This window comes from Periophthalmus magnuspinnatus, chromosome 11, assembly GCF_009829125.3.
Source record: "Periophthalmus magnuspinnatus isolate fPerMag1 chromosome 11, fPerMag1.2.pri, whole genome shotgun sequence".
NCBI lineage: Eukaryota > Metazoa > Chordata > Actinopteri > Gobiiformes > Gobiidae > Periophthalmus > Periophthalmus magnuspinnatus.
Window position 1 is genome coordinate 5,635,970 of NC_047136.2, and position 12,031 is coordinate 5,648,000.

Here is a 12,031-nt window from a genome sequence, read left to right on the forward strand (position 1 = left end):
GTTCGATATCGTTTTAGATCTAAAACAGTAAAATAAACAGCACCGTTTCTTAATACCGCAGCCACAAAAATAGCTTGATTGATTTAACTCCTTTTTTTGCTTTGTTTTGAGTCATTTTTCACACAATATTGCATGCAGGTTGGTAAGTCTAGTTATAATTCTGCTTCTATAATGATGTAACTGTCTGCATTATATTCAATAAATTGTTCCAAGATGGCGGTGCGCACGGATACCCTGGCTCTGTGGTGATTCTGATTACCTCTACCTATCACCACTACATCAGTCCTCCTGAGGGGCAGAAAAGGGCTTTAGGTAAAAAACAGTCAGAAAGAGTCATGTAACTGGGCCGCCTCTCCACAGCCTATATTACCTTGAGTCTGTGTGTGCGTGTGTGTGCGCTTGTGAGTGTGTATGTATGCGTCTGTGTGCGCTTGATAAAGGTGGGTTCAAAGGCATCCGGTGGGGGTAGTTCCTCTGATCCAAAGAGTCTCCCTCCATCTGCTGCAGCACCTTGTATGGGCAGCAGAGGCTGTTCCACACTCTCTCACACAGTGGCCTAAGAGGAGGCCGTCTGTCGCTAGGAAAATAACTCCTCTCAGTAAATACCACCCAGGTGAGAATAATAGCATCCCGTCCGCGAGGTTTTTCTGTGCTCCCCCGGCTTCATCATAATACTGGCATCATTCATTGCCCACAGTTTTTACCACATCTAGACCTAATTATGTGTCTGTGCAGCAGGGACGTGAAATTAATATGGTCTTTCCCAATGCATATGAACTTAACCTGTATCACATATGGCACTTACACTAGCCCACTTTCAGTAAAAAAAGATAAGTGTTGTTAGTGTGGCTGTATCGTCCTGTATAAAAACACTCTATGCACTATGTTTGATGTTTAAGAGTCAGAGTCAGCAGTACAGGCCTCCTTGACCCCCCCACCTCTACCCACCTCGAGGGATCCCGCGGAGATGTTGCTGTTGGCATTGGTGCTGCCAAGGTTACGAGGCAGGGTCCGTGTTCTCTCCATTGCGTTCCCGCTGGTGAGGATTTGTCTGACGGATGGTCTCTGTCCTGGCTTGAGCTGCAGGGAGTGTCCGTGTGGGTGTAAGTGTCCAGTGTGGGGGTGCACCAGGCCGCCCTGGGCCATCATGTGCCCGTGGTTGTGGGCCATAGTTTTGATGGGCCCATAGGAGCGGTTGAGGTTCATGGTGATGTTCATGTCCCCCACACTGGACGGTACAAAGTCTGCGGGGTAGGCCTCGCTCTCTGCGGGATGAAGGGTCAGGGGTGACGGGGGCGGGGGGAAAGGCGGCTCCTCCACTGTGATATTCAGGGGCTTGTCCTCACCCCCTAGTCCCAGGCCTCCTCCTTGGGAGGAGGATGCAGGAGGTTTGAGACTAACTGTCCTGCGTGGTAACACCATATAGTCCCCCTCTCCTCCACCTGTGCTCCCACTGCCAGCAGCACTGCCCGCACTGCCCCCGCTCCCCGCACTGCCGTCCTGGGACGTGTTGGAGGAGTTAGGAGGGCGGGCCCAGCCCAGGCCGCTCTCGGTGCACAGGTAAATAGGAGCTCCAGTGTGCTGCTGGCCCTGCCTCTGCTGGTCCACATTCACCTCCTTCTTCAGAGGAGTGTCGCTCAGCTCGTTCAGACCTCCTAAAGGCGGCACCTGCAGCACACACACGGCTTAACTGTGTGTACAGTGTGTGTACGATCAAATACACAGCATTGTACTAGGACTGATCAAAATACACAGCATTGTACTAGGACTGATCAAATACACAGCATTGTACTGGACTCATTAAATGTACACAACACTGGGATAAGTCTGATCAAAACAGAGCCACACACTGACTGTGATGCAGGTTGTTAGGATGAGTCACAGTGTCTGGTACATTCACCTTTTTGAACTGTTCTTTTAATATAACACCAGCTCTGTACTGTGCATTTACATAAAGGCAATAAAGAAAGAATATGGTGACTTTCCAGAGGAAGGGCAAAGCAGATGAACAACATCAAAAACATAGAAACCACAGAAAAATGAGCAGACTCCAACAGCCCAAACACTGAGGCAGATGTTTGACAGATGCTGTGGTGCAATTGTTCTTCGTGTTATTGGAGAGGATCAGATCAACCCTGAGGTTGCTCTTAGAAATTTACAAATGCTACAAACATATGTTGGAAAAGAATAAAGTGTGAGCACAGTCTGAGAGAGAAAAGACTACATTAACCTTGGTAATATGTATCTTTTAGTGAAACAGTTGAAAGAAGTATAGTATTACCTGCACTATGAGGTTGGGAGGAGGTATGTTGCCAGGTAGTGAGCTGAAGTTGACCCCTACTCCGCCCTCCTGATGGGCTGCCAGCTTGGGATCGTCCTCATCGTCCAGGGAGATGCGCGAGAGGGTCCCTGTGATGGTGGCGGGGTTACAAGTGTTCACCTCTTTGAAAATAACTAGAAAGGAAATAAAAAGGGAAAAAAAAATGGTGGTAGAAAGAGGGTGGGAGAAGGAGGGAGAGGGCGACAGAGAGAATGGGTTGGGAAAAAGAAATGAGGTGATAGAAGGTTGAGCAGTGTTCCGAAAATGGATTTGAATAAATGGATTTTTGAAGAAAAGGAATCAAAATTAATGTTGCCAAGTAGTGTCTGAAAAACCCAGCCATATGCACAGCTCTCTGTATATCAATATAACTCTGACACAAAAGATATTGAGCGTCTGTGGAGCATTGTCTGTACTGCTGCTGATGAAGGATTTTATTTGGCTGGAGAGTCTCAGAGCAAAAGGCAAATAAATAGTAATAATAAAACCACAAAACGTATCTGCATTAATAAAAAGTGAATAAAAACGCTGGCTATAGAACCTTTTGCTGAGAGGGAAAATTTGAAAGTTAAAAGCGCGTTCTATCATTTGAGGTAAGACTTAAGCATTTACTAAAAGACAGATGATGTTTATACCTTAGGCTTGAAAGAGAAAAGCACAGAAACCTGGCAACTTGGTCTAAAATGTAAACAGAAGAGCTATGGTGTACCTGGCCATGCAAGTATTTTCGAAATGCGCTGATCTCTCATGTGTTTTTTGGTTGCATATGGCAGAATTTTTCAACAAATGAAAGCTGTTTGTATTTTTAAACCATATTCATCTGTTCTTATTTACATTTTAGACAGTGATTCAAACCAGTAGAGGCTGCGGCTGTGATGTTCCAAAGCCAGTTTCACAAAGACATTTTGGGTTTGAAAATTATATCAGTATCAAACCAAATTGAACGATAACACACGGCAAAGTATTTATAACCGTTTGATATCGTTAGCCCTTTAGCGTAATTGCCTATATGCCATTTTTGAGGTTTTCGGGACAATACAGAAATGAACTGCTGTCAGTGAGATGACTGGGGACGTCTGTGTGTTTTTGGCTGTAAAAATGGTTCTGATTGGTCAAAAATGGGGCAAATTGCTGGGTTTCAGATGCCATCACACACTCTATAGGCCGATATTATTTAATACAGATGGTGGGCAGCTAAAATGTATAGTTAAAATGGATGTTTTTGTTTTAAAACTGTGAGATCTCAAGTGTAGTCAATAGAACTTGTCAAGTCCAACATTTTTGCATTTACAGTTGTCCCTCGCTATATTGGGGTTCACCTTTCATGGTCTTGCAGGTTTTTTTTGTGCAATTTTGGATGTGCATTGTGTTGTGCGTCCTGATTGGCTGTTGGACTGTAGACCATTGTGTTCTGCGTCCTGATTGGCTGTTGGACTGTAGACCATTGTCCATCAGTCTCCTCCGTGCCGTGTCTCCTGTACAGTACAGAATGTGTTCAGACAAATTTACATAAATGTTGAATCGCAGTGTGACTCTGAAGTGCTGTATGTTTGTAATTTGTTTTCTCCCCGACAAAACCCACAATGTCGATGAAACGTTCTGCACCGACAAAGACGCCTACGAAGGTTTGAACTTTGAGAGAGTTTAAACGAGAGAGAAATGTGAGAAAATGTTAATGCCTGTGTGAGAAAAGTGTATAAAGTGTGTGGTGAGGGGGTTTTACAGACAAAAACATAAAATAATTGTAAAAAATAAACTGATACTTCATGGATTTCGCCTGTTGCGGGTTATTTTTTAAAAGATAAACAAGGGACCACTGTACATTTTTTGGATTTTTGGATATTTCATGACAAAGTACAATTAAATCAATAAGGAAAACTACCTCTTGCGCCCCCACCTGGAAGCATGATATCATTACTTTCTAGACAAAAACCGCAATTTAGCCAAAACACGACTTTGGCAGTTGTGAGGCTGGGGATACACGTGTTTTATGATCATATATAACGATGCAACACTTAGTAACCACTTCCTATTATATTTTTTGATAAATACATATATCGATTGTTTTATTGAATGCTTCTGGTGTAGTTTTAATACAGCATTTGAGAAACGAGCTCTGCTAACGGCTCCAAACGGCTCTTTTTTAGCTGTGCATATGACTGAAAGGTTTTTATTCTGCACTCTCCTCTTTTAATGTTAATTTTATGATGACTTTTTTATGTTTTGATGCATTGTATTGTGATTTTAATGTCTTTCTTAATCTGTAAAGCACTTTGAACGTACCAATTGCGCTAAACAAACAAACTCTCCTTGACACATACACAAAGAATCTACTATATTCCAGTAACATGCAGGTTTGAGTTAAGTTAGTTGAGTGAAAGAACTTACATGGGTGTCCTCTCTCTGGAAGGGTGGAGGGGGAAAGTGACTGTGTTAGTATCGTTCAAAAACAGAAATCCTTCATACACCCACTCAATAACACATAGGCAGCTACTGAAACACATTTGGTGGGACTATTAGCATGCACAATTAACCACAAACTCATCCAAATACAGCGTCCCTACGGGCCAGCTATTTGGCAGAATATGTGGGATCAATAAGGCATACTAATTTGTGCTCCACTGGTGGGAGTCTTTAACAAATCGTCTGCCGTCACGCGCCGCCGTAAAGGCCGTTATTAGCATGCTAGCCGAAGCTCAAGCCGAAATTCACGTGTGGAAAGCGCGCTCACCTGTTTGACACGCCAGATCCACGTCCTTCTCAAAATCCGTCTGGAAAAAAAAAAAAAAGAGAACAGAGGACAAGTCTTTTCAGCACATTAACACGATGTCTGGCGTTGAATTCAATGGAGATGCGCAGGCGTTCGTGTACAAAAAGAGATCGGGGAAGTGTTTCCATGGCGATGAGGAGAGAACAAAGATCATCATGATTTGTCTATGCATGTGTACAGAAGGTATTTTTCTGGTTGACATTTAGTAGTTTTCTGGGGGGTTTTTTTCTCCTGGATTATTATGTCAGATGTGGGGATATAGCTCAGACACATTTGGCCTTGTCTTTGTGCAAACAGAACCACAGAACTCAGAGAAACATCGTCGTCTCTGGGCTATTAGCAGGGACAGAATCATAAGTGATCTTTATTTAAGTTCCAGCAGCTATTCAAGAGAAATACTATGACTAACCTACGCATATAAACACAGAAGAATACTATACACCTTAAATATATTCATTTGACCTCCCCAGAGATATGGCCTATGTCTGTTTTTATACATTATGGATCATATTTTGCAGGTCTGCTCTGTTTACCTTGAGAAAATAGGAGAATAATCTGCTTTATAACAATAACATATTATACTGTACAATAATATAAGAATGCAATCAAAAAGTAGGTTTGCAATTTGTATTTGTTTAACTAATTTAACAGCACTGGGAACAGCTTCAATCTAAAAACAGCTATTTCAAGTTACAACATAATATAAACTTTTGACTCAAGGGAACTGGTCGTCAAAATGCTAATAATTTGTTACAGTATAAGGAATAAAAGGACTTAAAGTGCCCATATTACACTGTTCTCTGATCTGTTATAATGCTGTTTCCTCGTCACAAACAAACCTGGAGTTGTGTTTTGTTTCATTCACACATGTTTAACGCAGAAATCTTGCACATGTACGCTGTGTTCTTCTCTCAAAATGAAAACACTCTGTTCCACTTTGTGATGTCATATGGTAATACAGGAAGTGCTCCATACATCTTTACTCGAATAATCGGATAGTTTCAGCCCTGGAAATGCCATTTTCCACTGAACAAAAGGTAAAAAAAAGTAGCTGTTAACTTGAAAAGTACCACTTCATGACATCACAAGATGGAACAGAGCATTTTGAGCTTGGGAGATGTAGACGGACTAATAATTCAGCCCCCCCTCCTGGACATCGACTATACCTTGCACATGATAATTTGCACTGACTATAAATATTTTTATATGCTCTCTTTATCTTATTTTTTATCTACTTTTTATACCAAATTTTCTCTATACTTTGGCATTCAATGTGCTCAGAAAAGTAAGAATTTCATTGTATAGGGAAACGTATTTCTTACTGTATATATGACAATAAAAGCTTTGAATCTTGAGTGTTGAATCTTGAATTCAGGGTAAATGAAACAAAACACAACTCAAGGTCTGTTTTTGACCAATAAACTAAATTATAACATGGCTTAAAACTCACAAGAGTCGATTTTGCGTAATATAGGACCTTGAAGGTGTAAACTATGATATTTAATAGAGGTAAAAATTGTAAAAACTAAGGCTTATCTTTTTCTTCACACACTAACACATCAAACGTAAGCATTATAATGTGAAACCTTATAGGAGTACATTTTTACACAGTCCATATTCACTCTATAACTACAGTCTACTCTACTGGTGACATACTGGCGTGCCGCTAGGGTGGTGGTGCACATGGTTGTGGTTGTGCGGGAGGTAGATGGAGGTATGGTCATGCGCGAGGTTGAAGATGTGGTTGGCTGGTGGCAGGTAGCCCCGGGGCAGAGTGTGGTAACAGAGCTGCTGACATGTGGGCTGACACGGGGCTGGCACGGGCTGTGGGTGGCCACGGGGAAGGCACGCCGTGGTGCCGTAGCGCAGCGGGACGCACTGCTGCCCACAGAAGCTCTCATTGGAACACTTCTGATGGAGCAGAATGAAGAGCAGACAGGGGGCGTTAGATGAGGAATGAGTCTGAGCTTTTTGTAGAGATTTAGGTTAAAGAAAAGGCCATGGGTGGTATTTTTGTTCTACACAGAAACAAACAAAACAACAGCATAATAAAGGAATCTACATGGGGCTGGGATTACTGTCCTGTACAAAAGTGATAAACAATTTGTAAAATGATGATTTAAAGGGGTCGTCTTAAAGGGGATGTTTTCTGATCTATGTTAAAATGTAGTTTCCTCGTCACAATCAGACCTGGAGTTGTGATTTGTTTCATTCACACATGTTTAACACACAAATCCTGCATATTTAGGCTGAGTTCTTCTCTCAAAAAATCCCCCAAAACACTCTTTTCCACCTTGTGATGTCATCGTGTGGTAATACAGGAAGTGCTCCGCTGTGTTTTTACACTCCACACACTTTCACTAGAATCATTTGGATAATTTCAGGTCTGAAACTGCAAATCTCTACTGAACAAAATGTAAAAAGTAGCTGTTAACTTGAAAACGACCGCACTTCATGACATCACAAGGTGGAACAGAGCGTTTTGAGCTTTGGAGATGTAGACGGACTAATGATAAAAGGTTAGTCAAACATGTGAATGGAACAAAACACAACTCCAGGTCTGTTTTTGAGGAGATAACAGCATTATAACATGGCTTAAACCTTAGAAAAGTAAATTTTGCGTAATATACAGTAGGACCTTTAAGAAAACACAGTTACTTCTTCATATTGGCTCCACTGACACAAAGCAAACGACACGATTCTCAAAAACGACTTCTTTGAACTAAACAAGTATCCCGAATTACACCAAAGTACTGCAAAGATCTCGCACTAAAACTAATATAATTTACCAGCCAAGTTTGTATGAAGTGTTTAAGGGGATACTTCCATTTTCAAGATTGCCGAGCTGGAAAAGTTCTTCACCTTTAGCCAAGTTATTATGGCTAACATTCATTCTAATGTCTCTAAATGTCAGGGGTTTAGTATTCTAATGAGATTCACAGTGACACTGGCAGGAGCACCAGAGAGAGTGATGCTCGCTATAATTAAGGTGTGAGTACGACTCCACGCACCTCCATCAACCAACTCGTCTAGAAGAACGCTCCCCGGGGATGGGCTTTTGTTGTGCGACGGATCTGCGAACGCTGCTGCAACTGTCACGGATGTCGAAGCGTCTATTCCCCGAGTCATAAAAAGTTGGTTATAATGTGTTTAAGAGAATGATGGCCCCCGAGTTTAATCAGGGTAACCGCAGAGGGCACTTCAGAGGACTATAACCGTTAGGCCAAGACGGTCTTCCGGAGAAATAAAGGTGTTGGAGGAGTCACCTGCCTGGCGCGCTCTTGGCACACTCCTGGCGCTCCTGGCACTACGACCACGCTGACATTGGCCCCTGTCTGTGTGATTTATACTAGTACTAAACACGCTGAGAACACACACATAACCTTATCGCCAGCCAACGTTCTGCTCGTCAACACAGAAGAGTTGGTGATTAAAGTTAATGAAGATGTTGGCAGTAGGTATGGATCCTATTAGAATACATCCGATTATGCAGACGCTTCGTTATTTGCTCTGGCAGGACTACGCCAGTATTTTCTGATTAATATTGAATACGCCTGAGGAATTATTGCGGGACAGACGGTTATGAACTCGAAAGGTGCGATGTGGAGCTTTTCTGGTGGAGGGTCGGACACTTGTCGCTTGTCTATACGGAGATGATTTCAAAATGGACAGTAGTGTCGCGTTAAACTTGTGTAACTCTGTAAAGACAAACAGGTGATGCATCTAATTACAGGTTAGATCTGTGGAGAGTAAGTGTATGTCTGTGATTTTCAAGGTTTAATTTAGTGATGAAAATGAACAGATGTAAAAAAAAAAAATAGACAAAAACATCTACATGGAAATAAACCAGTGAAGTCGTCTTGGATCCAGAACACACACTTCTTCAACACTTTACGAAGATATGAGTGTGATCACAAGTGAATCTCCGTGTTTTCAAATAGGCGTGATGGACAGATGGATTAGCCAATCAGGGAGAGGCATGGTCCGTCCTCATCGGAAATGATAAAGCGAAAAAAATATCACATCCGCCCGAAAAACATGGCGGATTTCTGCAGAATCAATGAGCGAAGCCTAAACTCTGTGAATCTGAGACGAGTTAAATGTGATTTTATTTGTAAATCACAGCTGACCAATGAGCTCCTTTGTTTTACATGTGTCTGATTGGACGATCGTGTTTGACCGAACAGAGGACATGGGGCCAGACTGATATCAATCTGTATAAAAAACACAGAGAGATACGAGTCTGGATTTGTCAGGAAACAGGTGAAGCAACCTCCATCAGAAAAGTTACAAACAGCACCTTTAGCGTTGACTTAATTAATATTGAAATCCAGACAGTCACACACAGACACGAGTATTAACGACAGCACAAAGACAACCGTGTCTTGTATTCGGATAAACCCCGCTGTGGTTTACATGACTGGGCTTGATGGGTGTGGACAGCTGTGAGGTGATCTGCAATATGGAATGAAATGAAATGCTATTCACCATAATCTGCACCTGTCCATTCTTGCAGGAGTCTGGAGAGTTTTCACTGTCGTCTTTACATCCCCCCATTCGACAGCGGACCGCATCCTGCACCTGGGGAAGACAGACACCGTTAGCGTCAGGGGAAACTGTTGGTGCGAAACTGGATCTGCTGCTGCCGTTGTCATAATTTCCGGTGAATTCAAAATAAAAAAAAAAACATCGAAAGAGTAAAGAAAACCTGCCATCTCCCAGCACCGTGTAAGAGTTTGAAATAGGTCAGAGGTCGCAGCTTTTAACAGCAAAATCAGTGCATTTCAAACTAAATAAAAGTCAGACAGAGCCATAAGTTTCTTACAAGTAACGAGACAAAATAAGTCAACTGTTTGCAGCTATTAATACATTATGAAGATCACGCAACATTTTGTGTTTGTGGACAACTGGCTTAACTGAAGTGTTTTTAGAGGGTCCACGTATAATTTTGAGCGAATTATATGTAATTTCCTGCATCCTGGTGCATTTTATGTGTACCATATTTACCAGACTATACGTCGCTCCAGAGTATAAGAAAAAAAATCATATTGTGTAGTAGATAAAACAATAATTGTGCTTTTGCTTGTGGTCTGAAACACAGAAATACTGCTATGGCTACTTTATGAAAGGGTAAAAAAAAAAAACCCAAACAAACAAAAAAAACACTATATAGGGAGCCAGTACTGGACTTTTTGATATATATTACCTTATTTTCTGGACTATAAGTCACACCAGCTAAAAAAAAGCATAATAATGAAGAAAAAAACATATATAAGTTGCACTGGACTATAAGTCACATTTTTGGGGGAAATTTATTTGACAAAATCCGAGATCAAGAGCAGACATTTTATCTTTAGGGCAAATTATAATAAAAACAATAAAATAAAGAAAAACAGGCTGAATATCAGTACATCACGCTAACATAACACATTTATATTTATTCAGCGACATGAAGCATAGACAGAACTGAACACGTGTCTGGTTTGTTAACGTAAGATATTAACAGTTAATCAGATAAATAAAGCATAAAAAAACAAGCTTACTCTTATGTATTTTAATAATTTCACATATAAGTCGCACCTCCAGACAAAAAAAGTGCAACTTACAGTCCAGAAAATACGATAATATTTAGTCTGCAGCCAGATTTTATGGGATTTGCTCAGACGTACGCCACAAACACTCTCAAATACAAACTTACTAAATAAAGTATACCCAAAAAATCTTTTCTAAATCAAAGTCCAAAGAGTCATACTGAAGGTTTAAAGAGCCGCATGTGGCTCTTTACACAGTACTTGCAGACCCCTGAAATAGGAGTAAAAATTCAGCTAGAGTTCAGAGCGCTTTAATAAATAAAATGTCCGAAGGTACACAAGCCGATAACAAAAATGAACAAACAGAACAGGGAAAGAACAACCACGAACTCTAAACAATTTAAGTCTGAATCCAGGTCATAACCCTGCAGCTGCCATTGCGAGATTGACTCAGTGTCTTGCAAGTTCTCCGAGCATCGGTGTGTAGTTTTGGCACATTGCTAAACTTTTCACTTTTCACAGCCTTAGAAAAACCTGCCTTGCACTCGTTCCCTGTACTGTTTGCCTCAGATTGGAGCTTATATAAGAGCGAGCGAGAGTGATGTGAAAAACCTCTTCAAAGTGGCCTATTTGAGCCTTGTGAGATCCGTGGCTCCGAATCCTAATTAAAACCAACAGCGCACTGCAGAGACGCTTTAACCCCTGGGTCCCTTCTACTGTCATATTGTTCTTTTTCATCCTCACAACACAAACACACAAACACACCATCGCTTCCTCTTGTAGCTCAACTCAAATAGAACCGTGTGCATTATGTTTCACAGCTGACTGCCGGCGTCTCCCCCTCCATCAGCCCCTGTATTATAGATGTTCTGGTTACATGCCGGGGAGCAGGCTAGCGGGCTATTTCTCAACGCCGCCGCTGTCAAATCCCATAAGATTCTCACGCGCTGGTGTAAGGAGCGGTAGCAAGGGCCTCGGCGGACGCGCTGGGTGGTCTAGCGCTAAGTGTCTACGCGGCGCTTCACAAATGGAGTGGACTGGAGTGGCGTCATGACGGATTAATATTGCATGCACACTAGACCTCGCCGCCGCCGCTGTTTGTGTTCTCGATCATGCTGCTTCGTGGCTTTACATGTATTACAGGTAGCCGTGACATAAAAGCAAAACAGGCGTTTGGGTCGGCTAAACTGTTTCCTTTAGTCATGCGCTTACGAGATTCGCGCAGGTTGGGTGGTTGAGGTGAGTTTGTAAAGGGTCGATATTACGCTATTTTCAAGTTTTTTTATGTTATATTGTCGTTTTCTGATCGCAAACAGACCTGGAGTTGTGTTTTGTTTCATTTACACATGTTTAACACACAAACCCTGCGTATTTAGGCTGAGTTCTTTTCTCAAACAGAAAAGAAAACGC

General features: G+C 41.8%; 1 protein-coding gene across 1 annotated transcript in view; it reads right to left on the bottom strand.

Annotated features, from left to right (window-relative positions):
• adgrb2 (adhesion G protein-coupled receptor B2) overlaps window positions 1-12,031 on the bottom strand; it is a 248,109-nt gene that overhangs the window by 26,159 nt on the left and 209,919 nt on the right. The window contains exons 26-30 of the mRNA XM_055225206.1: window positions 9,579-9,671; window positions 5,052-5,091; window positions 4,709-4,723; window positions 2,282-2,454; window positions 949-1,668 (exon numbers count right to left, since the gene is read on the bottom strand). Of these exons, the coding sequence (XP_055081181.1) occupies window positions 949-1,668; window positions 2,282-2,454; window positions 4,709-4,723; window positions 5,052-5,091; window positions 9,579-9,671 (1,041 nt within the window). The remainder of the gene's footprint in view (window positions 1-948; window positions 1,669-2,281; window positions 2,455-4,708; window positions 4,724-5,051; window positions 5,092-9,578; window positions 9,672-12,031) is intronic.